The 19981-nt window shown below is 38.4% G+C and overlaps 1 protein-coding gene across 2 annotated transcripts in view; it reads left to right on the top strand.

Annotated features, from left to right (window-relative positions):
* The window catches only part of Plcb1 (phospholipase C beta 1), a 648366-nt gene extending 631294 nt beyond the window's left edge, over window positions 1-17072 (top strand). Inside the window, exon 32 of one of the 2 annotated variants that reach the window (XM_051183312.1) lies at window positions 13885-17072. In XM_051183312.1, the coding sequence (XP_051039269.1) occupies window positions 13885-14112 (228 nt within the window). In that variant the 3' untranslated portion in view covers window positions 14113-17072. The remainder of the gene's footprint in view (window positions 1-13884) is intronic. The other variant, XM_051183313.1, reaches the window with a different exon arrangement.
* Window positions 17073-19981: the final 2909 nt, after the last annotated feature.

Below are 19981 nucleotides of genomic sequence, written 5' to 3'. Positions count from 1 at the left end.
AGACTTGGCTGTAAGGCTTGTATTGTAGATGTAATATCAGGCTTGGTACCTCAGAGTCAGTTGTTCTCTACATTTTGACCATTTGTAGCTTTCTGTACTGGTCTCTATCTATTTTAAAAAAAAAAAAAGTTTCTTTGATGAGGGGCGAGAGCTACACTTAATCTGTTCTGTATAAGGATAAGTATGTAAGCTGTATTTAGAAAGTTTAGGAAAGTGATAAGGAGGCTCTCCTCTAAAGTCCATGGCCGTATCAGTTCTGGATAGATGGCTAGGTTTATATTGCCAGGTATGAATTCTCTCCTGTTGAAGAAGTTTTAATTCCATTAGATAGTGATTGGTTAATCACAAGATGTATGTACCATTATTATTACAACTTTAGGAGTATCTTGCCATACTGGCTATTATTGTGCTTTGTGGATATCACAGCTGGGTATAAATATTGGTTATTTTTCTCTTCCGCGGCAGCCTGCATAGCACCTTCCTGTACTATGAGAGCCAGACTATAGCAAGGAGGCTTTTATGTCAGATCCATCTCACATCCAACAAGTCCTGTATTCAATGTGCATGGTGTCTGTCTTCAGCAAAAGGACTTACCTTCAAAATCTGAGAAGTAGCCAAGAAACAATAGCAATAGTCTATATTGGTTTGTGAGGAAGTGTCTTAGACTTCCATTACCAAAACTCAAGAGGATGTTTCTCTTGTCTGGTACTGGAATTTATACTGGAAATTTCTACTCTTGTGAGAGGATGATGTGGATTAACACCCCTAGTGAGATAATATCATTGATGTATTATACACATTTGAGCACAAGTGTGCACACAAGTCATGCACATACACACGTGCGTGCACATATACACATGTGACATGTAATTTTAGGTAAACATAAAATAAAATGTTTGCTTATGGCCGTTTCAAACATCCTTAGTATTATTTATCCCTTATCCCCTCACCTTTCATTGTATTGCCATCTCTTTTTCTCCCAAGCTTGAACCTTCACATTTTCCCACTCCTACTTCATAGGACCCACAACCTGCTATTCCTCTCTCCAGCTCTTTCTCCCTCCCGCCCTCCTCTCTCCCACCCTCTCCACCCCTTCCTACTTTCCTGATCTGCAGCTACTTCAGGCTGTTCACGCATATCAAAGATTTGTGTTAGGGACCAGAAATAAAAGTGAACATGGAGTATTTGTCTTTCTCAGTCTGAGTTACTACAGTCAGTAAACTTCATTATAATGAACTTGAAAATAAAAAAAAAAAAAATAAGACATTAAGCAGTGAGATTAGCCAGATCCCAGTGAACCTTCTAGTTAGGACTGTAAACAGGTTCCAGCTAGGTGTAGCATATGTCAAAGGAAAATGGTGTAGATTTTGATGGAGGCCTATGTCTGCATGAAGAGGCCTTGGCTAGGTGAGGAAGCAATCTTTCAACTTCAAAGATAAACACATATAGTAGTATGTTCCCAAGATTCTCTAGAAGTTGTATATTGACCTGTCTCATGTTTTGTGGATTTTAGAGGCCGAATCTGAAAACTCAGATTTAATATAAAGTTCGTATTTCTGCCTTTTCTTTAGGAAAAATAAAACATACAAAGCACACTTGTTCATGTATTTCACTTGACAGTAATCTAATCAGGAAGAGGGAGACCAGCATTTGAAACCCAGACATGTCTTCTGTGCTCACCACAATTCACATTCAGCCTGCCTCACTCATACACCTTCTACTTGGCTCACTTTCAGTTTGCTGTCCTTAAGAAATTCTATTCTCATTTTCAATTTCACCCTGGGTGGAGAATTTAGGCCCCTGGCAATCAGAATCCTTTAAATGCCTATGAAATCAGGAAAACAGTATCCAGCTCCCTTTCAAATCAAGCTGTAAATGGTCAACCCTAAACCACAGCAATTTAAACAGGAGACATACGCATCTGATTAAGAGAGAGTATATAATTAGGACATACTCACTCTCTAAGCACCAAAATCATCTATCCTGATAAAACCCTACGATAGCTTACTGCTCTTGAAATACACACTTGGAAAAAAGAAAAGACTAAACTAATTTTAGGTGATCAAGAGAAGGGATCTCTCCAGGGATTTGTCTAAGTTCATTCTAGGACATGTGACAGAGCCTGCTTCATGTTTTCTAAATGCAAAGCTCAGACTGAGTCAAGACAGTGGTCCTTTCTAGGGCTGAGATTGGACTCTTGCAATGCTTTCTAGGTCTTAGAAGGTGCCAGCATCAAGCATGATCATATGATGAGACTTTCCTTAGCTGAGGTCCACACAAGGGCAGGTCATTTCTTTGTGAAAGGCCATCAGCAAATCCAGGAATAACAGTCTATGTTTCACCGGGATACTGCTAACCTAAGCTCGATGCCTTCACTTACTGGAGCATGGATTTGCTTTGAATGTTGAGGCCTGCAGGAATTAAGTTCAAAGAGTGAATTTAACCCTAGCTCTCAGGAAAAAGAAATAGCTGCCTAATCTATAATTCTTCTTTGAATAGTCTTTTAGCCCTTAAAACATTCTGTTGATTATTTTAGGATTTACATGGTTGAAAAGTGGGAATCCTCTGGTGTTTTCTTTTTTACTGTCTCTCTAAAGGACATAAATTGCTACTAGCAGTCATGTCCTTGTTCTTCATAGTAAGGTTAAAAAAAAAAAAAGGGTGTTACATACTAGTGACAACTAGCAGAATCTGCCAGGTCTTTTATGTGACTTTGGTATATGTCAAAGTTTGCAGCTTTAATGATGTAAGCAGGAAACACACTACCATCTCTCTATAGATAATGAAGCTTCTATCTTTGTTGCTTTGTCTCAAATCTAATTCACGAGTTCATGTTATTTCTCAGACTCCAGTGATGCCTCAGTTCAGACACTCTGAAGCTAGTATTGTTCTACATGAAAAGCTCTAAGAGAAGTAATTGTAATTATTGCTGTCGTTACATTACTATAATTCCTTTTCTGGGTCTGTGTTTTGTTGTTTATTAGCAATTTGCCAGATTGTTTATAGTTTGAAATAACTTTTCCTTTTCAACTATGATTTTTTTCCTTATTCCTGTTTTCCATTTGCTTGCCCTTTCTTACAGTCTCTGGCTCTTTACAGAAATAGTTAAATTAAATTAGACTCATAATGGCAAAGAGAAGAACAGCCAGCTGAACAAATAAACAGGCGCTAAAAACTGAAGAATTGCTCAGGGAGAGTAGAAAGCAAGCATCTTCCAAACATGACAGACACACAGAGAGAAGTCTAGTGAGGGGTTAGAAATAGACTGGGCTAATGGTCCATGGTCAGAAGTCCTTATAACTTTCCACAAAATCCTCCTCTTGTTACAAGGACATTATGTCAGGAAGACTGTTCAATAGGGCCCTTCCCTGGGTCACTTTTCAGTGAACAACTCCCCGCTTACCCTAGGAAAGCAACTGTGAAATTCTGGACACTTGGGAAAGCTTTTTGGAATGATTTGCTCACCTTCCCTTGGCACATGCAATTACCAAGGTCTTTGTACAGTTTGTCTTTCCACATAAAGGACTTTCCACACTGGGGCAGGAGGGTGTGCAGCCTTCATTAGAAGGCAAGAATTCACGTTCAAGTCGTGGTTCTTTTCTAAGTCACTTTGGTGGTAAGCTTCTTCTGTTCCTTCATTTCATGAAAGACAGGAGGGAATATTCATTCCCTCTAGATAACAAAATAGTTCTCTTAAATTGTCTTAGGCCAAAGCATGGGTCTTCAAAGAGTATAGATCTGTACTTCGGCATTTAGAGTATAATCACAACATCCCATTAGACAAGGTGACTCTGGAGTGTTTGGCAAAATCAAAATTATTTTCCTTGTTCATAATAATGTTGAATCCAAAGGAAGTGGCCACTGACAAAAGAGAGTTCTCAGGCCTCAACAGCAGAGTCCTGTAAGAGAATAGTGTCCTAAAGCCAGAACAAAACTCCTGAGGCCTGGAACTGCACTGAAGCTGAACAAGTAGTTTGCTAAGTATGCCATCATGACTTACAGCATGAGTTGCTTCTAGACATTGAATGGCTAGGATGTGGTTACATATATAACTTCACACACACACACACACACACACACACACACACACACACACAGTGGGAATCTTATTTATAGAACATGGTAGGTAAACAAACATTTCTACAACAGGTCTGTAGAACTTTTGAGAAAAATCATGAAAGCCATTAGGAAATGCTGTAATAAACCCCAGGGTATGGCCGAAACACTGTAAGAAAAGCTAAATGAGTCTTTCTCCATGCTTCTGCTTAGGCCATAACTGATAGCATACGACTGGTTAAATCAAATCGCACAGCCTCTTCATATTGAAAGACACACAAAACATCAATACTGCACCTTTAATATGAGGAACGTAATTATAGGTAAAGATTATAAATACAGAAACGAGTGGAATATCATGGCCAGCCATCTAGTCAGTCTACCACAGAAGAGAACAGACTAGATCCTCTGGTAGCCTTGCTACCAGTGAGCCCTATATTCTTAGAAACCACTAACTACTTTGGGCCACACATTTGCACTTAGTAAAAGGAAAGGGTTTGACTATATAATTGCAGAAGTCCCTTTCCAAGACTTTGAAATCTTGTAGGATTTGACTGTATAATTGCTAGCATTCCTCTCCAAGGTTTCTGCAGTAATCTCTAGGTGCCTGTGAGATAATTGCAAAAGAAAATTTGAAAGGCAACTCAAAGCTCAGAAGTCTAAAGTATGGGCTGTGTTAAGAAATTGTAACGTCTGAGGAGGTGTGAATTCAGAAATGGAGAGTGAAGAGAGGATGAAGGGGCAGCTGAGTAGAAAGGCACTAGAACTTCCTGATGCTCTTTGTCACCTGAAGAGCAAATTCCTTCCATGATGTAAGTGGGAGTACTCATATAAGAGCTACCCCAGTGTGTAGAGGCGTATCAGGGACTGTTTGGGAAAATCATGTGATGCCTAGTCTCTATTTTCTCTCTTTTTATTGACAATCTCTGGATCAACTTAGTGTTTTGCTTACCTCGTCCTTGGCCCCTCCCATTTCATCCCTCTGCATTTAGCATCACTCCCTCTGCCTGCTCTCACTCTCCCCATAGGTCCCAGTGAACGCTCTGAAAGCAACCATAAGTATTGCAAACTGCAGAGGTCTATAATGGAGAGATTGACCAGAAAGAAGTCTTTTAGAAGAAGTGTTTTTTTGTGTGTATGTGTGTTTCTTTATATTTTCCCAAAATAATGAGGGGGAGGGAGAGAATGTTCAACAGAAGAAAACTGTCTGAGGACCATCGTCTCAACTAATTTTCTACAAAGTATGATAAGACTAGCAACATCTGCATGTTCTGGGAGCTGGTCAGAAATTCGGATTTTCACCACCTGTCACAGGTCTGGTACTAGGCTCATAGCCTGAAACTAAACAAATGCTAGATCCTTAGTTTTTACGTTAACTTTAGAGACACACTAAAGGTTGCTGAGGGTGTCTTTTACATGGAGTCTTTTATTTTTTTTTTTAAATGTGTCTCACCTACAGAGTATGTGGGGCTCACTTGTGATCTATAGCTGAGTCTATATGAAATAAATAGACCATAGGTTATAGTTTTATATATATCAGAGCAGATTCAAAGCCTAAGAATCAACTATTTATATACACAGTATAACTTTAGGTAGAGCACCATAATGGGAATTTAAGATAGAGAGCTGTCTGCTGGGAGATGTCACTTATCATCTGTTCTATTGAAAAGGGAGCACACTGAGGATTTCCACCCCAGATATGATAATGACAAGGCTATTGATAGATCCAATGAGAACCAACATTTAACTCTAAACTTCTCAAAAGAGTGCTTCCAGTATCAGTTCAAGGTCACAATCCAGACTTCATTGCCAGTCCGTAGACCTACCCTTGTCTGATGTATCCACTCAGCCAAACATATTTTCTCCACACATAACCACACAAAAGAACTAGCTTCCTTGCCTATTGCATCAAACCACTCAAAAATATTACTTATTGATAAATATACCAAACTCAATAATCAGTATGAATCCAGTGTAAAACAGAGAAAAGAAATCCAAGAAGAATTAAGATCATGTTGCCTTGGCCAAGTGAGCCACCCAAGGAATGTAACTGCAAGAGAAGGGGCCACTTAGTGGGCAGGGTGCCAGATGTGTAAGTGTACAAATCCTGTTCTTTATCTCCTTTTAGAAATAAGATTTAACTCTACTCATTACCAAGCAACCACAATATGCAAACCATGGTCTGTCTCATTTAAACCTTGGGGACAGTAGCCAGAGGGTATCAGTATATTAAATCTTCTTTTTATATTTGAGACAATTGAAGGGCCAGTTAGTTAGCTTTGTGGGTAAAACCATTCCTCAAACAGGTTTAATGACCTAAATTCAATCCTCAGAACCCAAAGTAGAAGAGATAACAGACTCCTGAAAATCTTTCCTCGCCCACACATATACTATTAACTATTACTCTCTCTCTCTCTCTCTCTCTCTCTCTCTCTCTCTCTCTCTCTCTCTGTCTCTATCTAACATAATAAATAAGATTAAAATTATGTATGAGACAGGAGAAACTCAAGTAGATAAAATGAGCTTCCCAAGGTCAATTTTGTTTAATGTACACATTCGATATCAATTTGGAGGAAGGATCTTAGCTTGCTGGTGAATTATCCTCCTATGTGACTCTTGGACGACAATGTAAATTCATGGTTTCCTTTACAATAAACCCTATTGCTAGTTATTTGCTTATAAGATGAAAGTTACTTAACTTTCTTGCTTACAAGGAATGTAGTTACTTGGGAAATTTTGGCAAAAATATGTCCTATGATCATGTCCCGATAAGCTTAAATTTATCTTGTGAATTTCACTGCATTCTTCCACAGTGGCATGAGATGCCCAGTTTTGTTTTACTTCCTTCCTTTTTAAACCCTAAAGTCTTTTCTTCTTCTAATTTATTTATGCCATGTCTCAAGTATTTCCTACTTTGACCTAGAAATGTACCGATCATCATGTTGTTCCTTCTTCAGATTTCTGTTGCCAATGGCAACTTTGAATTACAAGGTCCAACATAAGCTGAATGGCACTAGGGATGTTCATGGTCACTGGTACCTGCTTGTCTATATGGCTCCCTCCTGGATTGGGAATCCAGAGTGTCTGAATTTGATGTTTCTCTGCTAAGACCTCACAGGTTACAATAATTGCTGAACAGTTAGTTTCTGTTTAAATTTACTGGCACTGGGTTCCTTATTCACATCAGTAATTTGAATTTGAAAATCGTACTCATTTTTCATTTTGATTCTGATTTCCAATTCCCCTGGCAAATATTTTTCCTCCATACCTTTTTTAAAAAATATAATTGGTAACTCTTTGTTATTCATTGGAGGTAGCTGGCAGTTTCTAACTATGTCATACTTAGTATTCCTTTGTAATGAACAGCAAGATGCTAACAAATATTTTTCTTCCATAGGCCCCATGAATCATTTTAGCTTCTTTCTCCATATCCCTTTTACTAATTCTCATCTCAAAGATAGAGACCTCTGACCTTACACTGGACTTCTCACATTCCAGTAGAACACAGAAGGATTAAGACTACTCTGCTCCCCAAGGAGTCTCTTACTGTGGAGGACTTTTCTTACTTTCATGACTTAGTAATTTCTTTCCTTATATTCAAACCCAGACAGAAGTGTAAGTACATGGCATTGTTCTATTTTATTTAGTGTTTGTTGCTGTTTAGATACAAAAGGACAGTCTCACAGTAACTTGTTCTAAGAGAACTTAAAGGAAAAGAAATGAAAAGTAGAGTGGTTAGGACACATGATATGACCTGCTTTGCTGACTTGGTACTTTTGAATGACCTTTGAGTAACCTGACTAACCTCACTCTGTGCTTTTATTCTAAAAATAAGACGTGGCCTTTCAAGGCTGCTCAAGCTAAGTCTGAGACTACCCACTCTATTAATGTTTTGGGGGATGGTTCTTCCTGTTGTTTTAAATATCCATTAATCCAACTGGTGAAGTGGAGGCCAGAGCACCATATTCCCTGAAGTAATCATTGATTACACCACACATCCAGAGTTCTGCCTTTTCCTCCCATGTATTTTTTTAAAACAGATATTAGATTTGGTTTGCATTTTAGAAAGATATTTTCATGCCAAAAATCAATCAATCACTTTATCTGAAAGTTTGAAATAGAAAAAAATAAAAGTATTCATGGTTCCCCATGAAGTTTATGTTCTTGATTCCTTTCCAAGTAGTTCTACATTTTAAAATTTTTGTCATATTCACAGAAGGTGTACACATATGTAGGTGGACTTTGCAGTTATCATAATAGCGTTGTGATGGTTGTGTCATATTCCATAGATCCAGGGCTGGCATTAACAAAGCCTTCACGGGAAGAACCAAAGTTACCCTGGAGAGCAACTGCTTCCAGATTTGCTGCAGCGAACATACAAAAGTGTCTGGGCATCTAACACACACACACACACACACACACACACACACACACACTCAATTAAACACTCAAAAACCAAAAGGACATTTCAACAGACCTCAGAGCTAGCCTGGAAGCTCTCCCCTCCCCATCATCTGTTACACACCAGACCTTTGAATTTTGATTTAAACAAACAGGAACGTAAAATTGTTAGGACTTATTTAAATATTTAAATCCAAGCAATAAGAAAGAAAAAAAAAAAAAAGCTTTATCTGCAGCCTGCTGTTACTTGGGAGAGAGATGGAGATGGGAGAGGACAAGAAAAAGAAGAAAAATCATGTAACTTTAAAGATGATTATTCCCCCAAATCCTCATTCAGAAAAATGTGCAATTAAAGGAAAAGAACAAATCCTTTAACCCTTGCCTTGCCTTTGAAAGAATTAATAGTGTAGGTGGAAAGTTGTTGGTACACACTGGTGATTGTTTGACTTTTTGAAACAGGGTCATGCTGTTCATTATGAAGGAATACCAACTAAATGTGATCTAGTTAGAAATTGCTACCTACCTCCCATGAATAGCAAAGGATTACCGTGTGTGTGTGTGTGTGTGTGTGTGTGTGTGTGTGTGTGTGTGTATGTGTGTGAGTCTCTCTCTCTCTCTCTCTCTCTCTCTCTCTTCCTCTCTTTCTCTCTCTCTCTCTCTGTGTGTGTGTTTACCAAAATTCTAAAAATATCTAGAATTTGACCTCAAAGCAGAGCTAACTGCCAATTAAATGAACAAAACCATGTCTTGACAAAATCAAGGTGCAGCAGTTACCATGTTATCTAGGTACTAAATAACATGATTGATAATAGAACCAGCTGACCTAAGCACCCACAAACTTGATAACAAGAGATAGAAATAAATACCTGTTGAATATTCTTGACAAGTCAAGTGCCAATTTAAATGACAGTGCAAGCAACTATCATACAAACTCAGAATGTGAGTGTTCAGTAAGAAAAATTAGATGAAACTTCTAAAACCCAGGACAGTGATAAGTACCTGAAATGGGGAAAAGGAGAAAGATGTAACAAATATGACACACGAATTCTAGAGTCTAATCTAAAAAGAAGCTAGAAAGGTTTGGGAAGAGATGACATTTGAAAAATTTGAATAACTAATTGTATTTTCCTGCAAGTTATTAAGATACTGCCTTATATAAGAAAAATATCATTTTCAGGTGATGCCTGATGTGGTGTGCATAATGTTTAAAATAGTTTCAAATGACTCAGCAGATATTGTAAAGAAAGATAGTAGAAAATGCATGTTTACTAAGAAAAGAAAGGTAAAGCTAAGATTATCAGTGAAGGTTGACATCAGGGTGTATTTTGTTGTTGCCATCGTATATTTGTTTTTCCTTTACAAACAGTCAACATCATATGCTTTGGCCATCTACCCTTGACTGCTAAGCCACATTCCCAAAGGTAGACTTACCCAATGGAAGGCTATGTATGTTGTCCTTCTCTTTCTTTACTTTGTTTCTTTTTGTCAGTTTGTTTTTGTCTTAAAATACATTTGGGGATCTTTTTTAAATACAAATAGGTACTTGTAACACAAAATAAATACACGTAAATGTTGTCTCCTGGGGGAACAGGGACAGCTTTGTGCAGTGAGGCCTTAGTACTTTAACCAGACTGATCTTGGAACTCATGCCCTGGTCGTGGTATGGCTGGCATCTGGGAGTAGCTGAGACTGCAGCAGAGGTCCTTTGCAGCACAGAAACTGTAGGAAGCAGGAGAAAGGGCTTGCTGTCCACTTGATATGGAATGAAGATGATAGCAGATCTGTCACCTGGGCTTGTCTGCCATCTCAGTGATGTCGGAGGAGAGCCCAGGTTAATGCAGAATCTAAGTGAAGGGAAACCGCCCTGCTGTGGACTTCAGAGTTCACTGTCTTCAAATGTGACACACCAGTAGCTGTCTTCAAACCCCATCACTGCGCTTGGACCCACCTGTGAGGACCCAGCACCTGCTACCGGGAGGCCAGCCTCTGAAGAGGGGTCCTGAGAGCACCACTCTCAACCTGGGGTGGACAGACCTGTTTCCCTTCCTACAGATAATACTAGATTACTACTCAGTGTTGGAAAATGTTGTTGGACTGGTAAATATTACTTTATTTGATTGCTGACCAAAAAAAAAAAAAAAATCAGAAACTCTCATAGCAAATTTTCCATTTCTGTCTTCTCTTGAGAAACTAGAATCTGAGAACCAAATTGCTGGCACTACCTTTAGTTGACTCCAGTCCCTTGCTCTAGTCTCACCCCTCCTACACAGCCTGCCATCCTCACTCTCTTGACTTTCTTGGCCCCTATAATCAACATTCCTTGAGTCGTACTAGCTCCAATTGGATGGGGCTTTCTGGGAATGGTTCCAGAAATTTGCCTGTATACTTTTTATACTTTCTTACAATGAACAAAGCATTCATTTATAGAAAAGGAAAGGAAAAGTATCTAACTTGACACCTAATAGTAAATACAATTTTGAAATTAGCTTATTAATAATTGAATGACTTTCCAAAGAATAGCTTATATGGTATTTCATCAAAACTGTGAGACAGTGACCTAGTTTAGAATGAAAAAAAAAATCTTCTTCTACCTTGTGATAAAAGGAAAAGTCCAGTATGACTTAGCCACAATTAGGTCAATGATTACAAATTGTTAAGCATCATTATTAAAATTAAATTATCAAAATTAAGTCTTTACAGAAATCAAATTACCAACATCTTTAAAAACTGTTCGCTGTTTGACATTTTCTCATATTTTTTTCTTTTAAATGATGACAGTGATGACTACTATGATGATGAGATATTTCTAAAATGCTACAGTGTCTTATAGCAACATCTTAACGAGAGTCTGTCTGCTAGGTCAGGTCCTACACACCCATAATTGAAGATCCACCCATCAACCCTAATAAAAAAAAAGTGGCCATATTCTGTGTCCAGAGTACAGGATCCAGTGCTGTTCTTCCTTTCCTTAATTTGCTCAGAAATGAAACTAATCACACGTGAGTTGAATTGAAGTCTGTGAACGATAGAGACAACTAGTGGTAGGACTTTGGACCAGTCATCAGGGTGGGACATATTCCCTGCAAACAACTGAGCTGCTACGCAAACCATATTTTCTCTAGGATTGATTCATCAGTGGGAGATGAAAGGACAATTGTTTTCTTGTCTTTGATGCTGCACTGATTTTTGTGAGCCAGACAAAGAATTTGGGGGCTGTGTTCATGGTGTGCTTGCTTCATTAGAGTCCTGTGAATTTTGGGCTGTGAGCACCCTTCGTTACTGATCCAGCAGAGTTCTCTCTCTCTCTCTCTCTCTCTCTCTCTCTCTCTCTCTCTCTCTCTCTCTCTTTCCTCTCTCTTTCTGTGTGTCCTCTCTCCATACACACATATGTCATATATGTCATACACACATAAATATCATGTATTTTCTTTGAGAGGGGAGAAAGTTGATTTTGAATCCTTAGTCTCAACCATTTTTTTAGACTCTGTTTGATAAATGTGTTAGAGGGGGTCTTCACCAAAATCCAGGATCCATTATCTGCCATCCTTATGGCCCATTGCTTTGTAGAAATCATAATGATTTTGTTTGGAAAGACAATGTGTATCCCATGAGTGCAACACTCCCAAGGCCTGCTCCATCTGCACTCTAATCACACAAATTAACCTTTCTGCAGTTAAATACATAGGGGAGGGCACAAGAAGGACTACACAAATACCACAGATAGCCCTATATCCATCAATCTGGACAACTACCACAGATTTACCAACATTTTCTGTATTTCAAAATTTTGGGAGTTTGAGTTACAGAGATGATTACACACAGATACATAGATTGAATAGCTGAGGTCTCTTTTCATTAGAAAAATGAAAAAGAAAGGAAGAAAAAAGAGAAAGAAAGAAAGAAAGAAAGAAAGAAAGAAAGGGATAAGAAAATCTCGGCCCTAAAAGCAATAGTGAAAGAGTTGAGCTGGTGGATGCTATAAAGTAGCCAACAATGTCCAGAAAAAAGTTCCGAGCCACAAGGACAGCTGTTCTGAGGACTTACTTCACTGTGGAAAGTCCAAGAATTAAGGCCAAGGCCTGGAGGCTTCACTGGCTGCTACAGATGGTGGATACACAGCCAGAATGTGGCAAAAGTAGAACAGGAGGCTTGGCTAATGTGAACCAGCTGTATTGGCATAGTGCAGAACAGCTGAGTGCGCAGAAGCTAGGCCCAGCCACATCTTCTGAATGAGAACCAAGGTCGAGGCCCACAGTGTACATTAAAATGCTGACAAACACTAGGATCATTTTCAGGGTTCTGAGGACCTTCTGGGTTTGGCTTGAATATTTTTTACACTCACTGTGTAGCTCAGGCTAGGCTGGTACCTGTGGTGATCCTCCTGCCTCATCCTCCTAGGTGCCATTAAAAAGGGTTGCCTCAAGAATAAATGAAGGCAGGAAAGGGTTGTTGTCTACAGAAGACCATAAGATGTTTTAAATTTGGAGTTCTCTTTGGGCACAGACAATAGAGACTTCCTCCCTGCTACAGGCACCCTCACTTCACCTCTGTATAAGAAACATGCTTTTACAACCCCTGTCTAAGGAAGGCAGCTGCAGAAGTCTGTATGTGAAGGAAGACTTCCTTGACATTAAAAAGGCCTTCCAATTTTCCAAGGCATAAAACAAATAAAATAGAAGACATTTAAAAGGCAACTGTAAAGGTTTAAAAGACAAATAAAAATTGCAGTGAAAAAGGAAATAAGGAAGCCATAAAAAGGAGTCATAGCAAACGTTAATGTTATAAATGAGTAGGGTGCACTTGAAAGATCTTCTCCAGGCTTTTCGTGAAAGGTTAAAGGCTCTAATGGATATAGATCAGTGGGAGACTGTTTGCTTAGCATGTATAAGGTCCTGCAGAGAGAGGGAGGGGAGAGACAGAAACAGAGACACAGAGAGATACTAACTGAAAAAAAAAATAAACAAACTCAGCCTTAGCTTCCCAGCCTCAACCGGAAGTTCCCTTGGACTCTGCATCACAGTCACCTTAGCCCCTCAGCCCTGTTCATAGTTGACCTGGACAATTCCTGCTGTTGACATTACTCAGTCCCTAAGTGTAAGAATTTCAATCATTATGCAGTCCTGCTATAAACTTTCCCAAACGTATGTGACTGTGTTTATAGTTGTGCTTGTCTTCGTGCTTGTCTTCGCCCAAGTCCTCAGGCTTACTACAGTACACGTGACCAGGACTTAATGTTCAGCTGTGAATGAATGAATGATATGTCCTTCTAAACCAGTTTTCATCTTCACTGCAGATGACCAATGAATGGCATCATAAGTCTATGTTTTCTCTCTGGGCCCATCACATGTCTCCATGAAAGAGTTTCTATATAAGTGAGTCGAGAAATATAAACGACCTCAAACCTTGTCTTCTCTTTATGTCTCTCAGCTGCAAATGGATCTGGAACAAGAATACCAAGACAAGTTTAAAAGACTGCCCCTGGAGATTCTGGAGTTCGTACAAGAGGCCATGAAAGGGAAGATCAGTGAAGAGAGCAACCACGGTTCTGCCCCTCCTTCCCTGACCTCAGACCCTGGAAAGGGGAACCACAAGTCTCCCTCCAGTGAGGAAGTAGAAGGAGAAAACCAAGGAAGAGAGTTTGATACTCCTCTGTGATGTTCCTGCAGGGCCTTCCAGCTGTGCACGGCTGCTTGAGCTCCTTCAGACTCTAAGGACAAAGATCACTGCCCAGGGCCATCTTCCTGAGAACCACCCCTTAGCCTGAAATCCACACCAAATCGAGAGTTTCAGAAGGATCTGTGTGGAGACCCCATACCCCAGTTCCATTTGTCATGTGGAAACTATTGCCAGTCTAGAGAGAAGGGTGCATGTATGCAGGATTTTTCTTTTCTTTCCAGTAGAGAATTAAAAGCAGGTAGCTCCCAGGCTCCATGGAACATATAATGAAGGACAATGTCTTCTTTGAAGAAAACTTGAGCTCATGTCTTCATCTGAAGCCCTGGTGTAAAGTGTTTCAAAGTAATAGAAATAGTTTGAGAAGTGCATAGCCTCATTTCGCACTATGGAACATCCCAATTTCACCATTGTTTCCCTAACTGCCCCGTAATTCCATGTTTTCAAGTTAATATGTATATTAAATTGTTTCCATCCTTTGCTTTGCAAGCACAGGTGGCTTGCAGTTTGCTAATTTATTTATCATAGAGGCATCTGTATTTGCTGTTGACATGGCTTTATTAGTTACCATAGTGACTCATGTAAGCTGGTTTCTTTTATTAAACTAAACAAAACAAAATATCATTCGACTGTATCATTACCCAGTAAAGCCATTTCACTGTTATCTGTATGGATTGTATATTTGGCTGCACACCTTTTGTTATCTGTTGGTTGTTGTCCTAAAATGATCAAACGGCTACAAAGGGTCTGTTGTGCTGAATAAGAGTTGAGCTGATGTGTATTAATCAAAATTTCAGCAAGACTAAACAGGTTCCAGTGGGTGATTTTATTGTCAGAAATTTTTTGTGGCTCATTTATTTTTACTGTAGAAAGTAAAATAGAATATTTATCTAAATGCACATGTATAAATGATACACATTATCTCCATGTATATATTACATGTATGCACCCAGCTACATAAATGCACACACACATACATACGCATGAGTGTACATGTGTGTTTATTAATTGGCAGTGACCCAAATCTCTTCCATACGATTTAAAAGCAAGTTCAGGGATTCATGGACAGAGAAGAAATGGGTCAAATATATATGTTACATGGATATTAAATTATATGGAAATGCTAAGAATCAGTTTATGGACTTACTGGTATAACTTGAGATAGACTTAGAATTTAGAATATAAATTTGCTAAAAATATTTTGTAGGATCAAAATTGGATCTTAATTATCAGATTTTGAGGTTGTTTTAATGGTCAGAATATGAAAAAATGCATAGGAAATAGAGTGAAAATGTATTACTACTATCTTCAATAAATTTTAACTGATTAATTTCAATTATATTCTAATAATAATAAAGCTTTGGTTATATTTTAGTTTGTATACTTACTGCACTTAGTCATGTCTTTTTGAGTTTTTATATTATTTTAAGGGGAATAAGAGAAACAAATTATATCATGTTAAATTTAATAAAACATTATTAAAATGTCTTAAGGAATAATAATTATATAGAAAAATATGGTTTAGAGAGTGAGACAAAGACCATTAAAACCCAGCAATGACATGCTCATGGCTTCATTATTATTTTAAAGCGAACCTGTCTGGTTATAATTTAGCAAAGCATTTTACAATGCAAAATCCAGTTGTGTCCTGAAATTTGTGTTTCAAGAATTTAATATTTTTTATGGAAATGATTTTATCTAACCTTAAGCAATAACTAGGATCATAATTAAGTTTTAATCCAAATGAAGGCTTGCTTCAAACACCATGACAGTGATTAAAAAAAAAATCTAGTGAGACACAAGGGGAAAATCACATCCCCTTCAGAGATGATTGTATTTTATCTGAAGAATCAAGAGTGTTAATTAGATATTCACTAAAATTTACCTTCCATCGAAGAGAGAGCTTTTGTAACCCATACTACTTTTGCACTTTGAAGGAAAGGCATTACTCAGAAAGAAGTGAGAATGGTCCAGATGGAATGCTGCATTTTACAAACCCAATTATAGACTGTTGAACATTGAAGAAGAGAGAATCAATAACAGCATCCATAACCAAACACAGTCGTGGCTATTGCAGAACATTGGATTTTATCTTGTCCACATAGTGACTGAGGTTGAATAACCTTGACTTTCAAACCCTGTTTTGGTAGCTGGATTTCATTATCTAGTCATTTTACAATGTTTTGTATTTGGTCATTTACTGTAATCACATTTTTATATCTGTACAGTGACACTTTTTGCAGTTGTGGGGTAGTGTGTAACACTGTGCATCTTGCATCATTGAAACTACCGTGTTACTATCCATTAATAATATTAATATTACTTGAAAATAGACAAAGGTAAAGAAAAGGGGTCTATATGATGTGCAGTTTTGTGCCTTTATGTATTTGCCTTGTTCTTTGTTTAATGTGTGAAATTCTGTACTGTGGTTTTTCCTATAGTAGAAAGTAGAGTAGAGTCATGCATTAAATTAGACTGTGTCCCTGACACCTTTAAACTACTGAAAAATAATGTAGTTGGGCCGTGTAAATCAGTGTTCAAAGTTCTAATGAAATGCCATGTGTTTTGGTTTTTGACATTTCAGTACCACCATACATTAATGAATACTCCTGTAATAGATAAGCAGTCATTAATTACGTTCCAAAAGAAAGGGCCATTGCTTGCATTCCTTTGAATTTAATGTTGCCCTTACGCACTGTGTTAATACTATTTGTGATGGATTGAACATTGTGACTTTTGCCTTTTAAGAAGAAAAAGAGGGCAAAGGATTTGATGCTCTTAAAATGTACATATTTGGGTTCTTCTATCTCAAATTATTTAAAATGCATATTCACATTTTTGTATTCATTCTATGCAATTTTGTGGCATGATGTTTCTTCCACTTGTAATTTTATGTGCTTTCATCACAAATCCAAAGGAAACAATAAAAATTTCTTAACACAGTCCAGCTGGACTTTAAATTTTAGAGTCAGAGCCCACTTTATAGGGAATACAATGAGGATAGACACAGCTCCAGTTACTAGAGCATAAGGCCCACCCTACACAACACACCGGTTCCCAGGCAGAGTAGAATCTGTGGTGCTGTGCAGAGGACACAGCTGTCACCACAGTTGTCGCATCACCATCCTCCAGGAGTGGCACTGTCCTTGCCAGTACCCCTGTGTTGAGGTTCCTTCTACCTTCCTTTCTTCTTTTCTTCATAACCCATGAAAGGCAAAACTGTGTTTTGGCAAATAATGGAAACGAGACAAGACATTGTGCCTGCAAGTTTTTAATGAAATACGTAGTATGTTGCACAGGTGAGAAAAGGAATGTACACGTGAGTTCTCTGTCTTTGTCACAAAGGCACCCCAAATGTAGCATAACAGATACATATTGCTGTGCTGTAAGTGACTCCAATCAATCTCTTGTCAGGCATAGATTTAGGGGACTGAGTCAGGAATTCAAATAGGGCAGAGTTGAGAATGGCCTGCCTCTGTCTATCTGCAATGCCAGGGCAAGAGTGGACACTTTGGGACTTCAGACACACATATATAGATTCACCATCTGGAAGACTACCTGGGGCTCTGAGCTAGAACACCATAGTGCACTTACCATAGCCTGGGCTTTCTCACGATAAGGTGGTTGGAATTTAAAGGTAAGCCTTCTGAAACATCAGTGGAAGGAGTGGTGAACATTATTATTACTAAACACAAAAATTACATGTGTTTGTGCATACAGTGTTCACTGGTACTTCCCAGATTCATAGTGAGGTACTGATGCAGACACATCTCACTGTGGGGCAGTTTTAGTCATTGAAGAACAAAGGAATTATTTTAAAAAAAACTATAAAAGGAGAGCTGTGGTTAGCCTATACAGTCTGTATATGCAGTGTGCACCCAGCAAAATTCCTGTCACCCTTATGGCCATTCCAACCCCTTGGTTTTCTTCATCAGTGAAAAGAGAAACAACCCAGTTGCCCAAGACAGAACATTGACATTAATGGTTTGCTTTGCTGTTATTGTGTTGTTTTGTTTTCTGAGAGATGATCTCATATACTCCAGGATGGTTTCAAGCTCCCTGTGTAAGGAAAGATAGCCTTGATTATGTATCATTCTGCGTCTACCTCCCAAGTGCCAGGACTGTAGGTGTGTGCCACCAACCAGGTAGTCCAAGGGACCAAACCCAGGGTTTTATGTATGTTAAGCACACACTACCAACTAAGCTATATTTACATACTGAATATTACTTCTCCCCTGTCCCTTTTCTAAAAAATTGTCAACTCAGGTCAGTCAGTGTTGACCACATTATAAGTCATGTTTATTTGCTTTCTTTCATTGTACCCATACTTGAGTGGAGCAATCATCACCTCATACCTGCACAACTTATCATAGTTCCTTGTTAGTTATGTAACTCTTTCCCTATGCTATAGCTAGGCAAGCAATGTCAAAGTTCAAAGGAGATGAAAAGCCTTTAATGTCCTCACTGTTTCTCAGTAAGTGTCTGTGATCTTAAACAAGGTGGTTCCTCCAGACAATTCTAGTTAGTGCAATGCCCAAAGCATCTCTCTCTAGCCACATTCACTGTCTTACTTAGTGGGCTCCCAGTGCTCTTTCCTTGACTTCTAAACTATGTCTCAACCACTCCACTCACCACAGTGTGCTCAGTGGATGGATATTATATTTTTGGTGAGTAAATTCATTTGATTATCTAGCTTTTTCTAAAGGATGGAATTCTCTGTCTAAATCTGTACCTCATTTATTTTTTAATTCATTTTTTTGTTGTTATCTAGTTTTGTTTTTGAGTTCTTTACATATTTTGGACATCAGTCCTCTATTAGATACGGAGTTGCTATAAAAACTCTTTTCCCATTCTGTAGACAGTTAGTTTGCTTGACAGTATCCTTTGCCATGCAGAAACGTTTTAGTTTCATGAGGTCCCCTTTATTAGTTGCTGATCTTAGTGCCTACAATGTGTTCTGTTCAGAAAGTCTTTTCATTTGCCCTTGAGTTCAAGGCTATTCTCCACTTTCTCTTCTATTGATTTCAGTGTGTCTGGTTTTATTTTGAGGTAGTTGATCCATTTGGAGTTGAGTTTTGTGCAGGGTGATAAGTATGAATCTACTTGGATTCTTCTACATGCAGCCATCCTGTTCAACCAGCATCATTGGCTGAAGTTGCTGTCTTTTTTCCAAGTGCGTGTTTCTGGCGTGTGTGTGTGTGTGTGTGTGTGTGTGTGTGTGTGTGTGTGTGTGTGTGTGTGTGTGTGTGTCCATCCATAGATGTGTGGCCTCATGTCTCCAATCCAATTCTATTGATCTTCATGTCCTTTATGCCAATACCATGTTATTTTTATTACTATAGCTTTGTAGTACAACTTGAATTTGGGGATGGTGACACCTTTGTCAATTTTGTTTTGTTTTGTTTTAGCTATATGGATTTGTGTGTATGTTTCCATATAAGCTGAGAATTGTCTTTTCAGGGTGTGGAGAATGTGGTGGAATTTTGATGCTGTTTGCATTGACTCTGTAGCTTGTTTTTGGTAAAAATGGCCATTTTTACAATGTTATCTTACTGACTCATAAGCATTTGGGATAATTCCAACTTCTGATATCCTCTTCAAATTATTTCTTCAGTGACTTGAAGTTTTTAATCATACAAGTCTTTCACTTGAGAGTTACCTCAAGATATTTTATATTTTATTTTTGAGGCTGTTGTGTAAGGTGTTTTTTCCATAGTTTCTATCTAAGTCTGTCATCTCTATATAGGAAGGCTACTGAGTTTTGTGAGTTAATTTTGTATCCAACTACTTTGCTAAAAGTGTTCACTAGCTGTGTAGGAGTTTCCTGGTGGACTTTTTCAGTCACTCATAT

The sequence above is a fragment of the Phodopus roborovskii genome, unplaced genomic scaffold, assembly GCF_943737965.1.
Source record: "Phodopus roborovskii unplaced genomic scaffold, PHOROB, whole genome shotgun sequence".
NCBI lineage: Eukaryota > Metazoa > Chordata > Mammalia > Rodentia > Cricetidae > Phodopus > Phodopus roborovskii.
The sequence above is the reverse complement of the archived record's forward strand: the minus strand, read 5'-3'. Positions and strand labels throughout refer to the sequence as shown.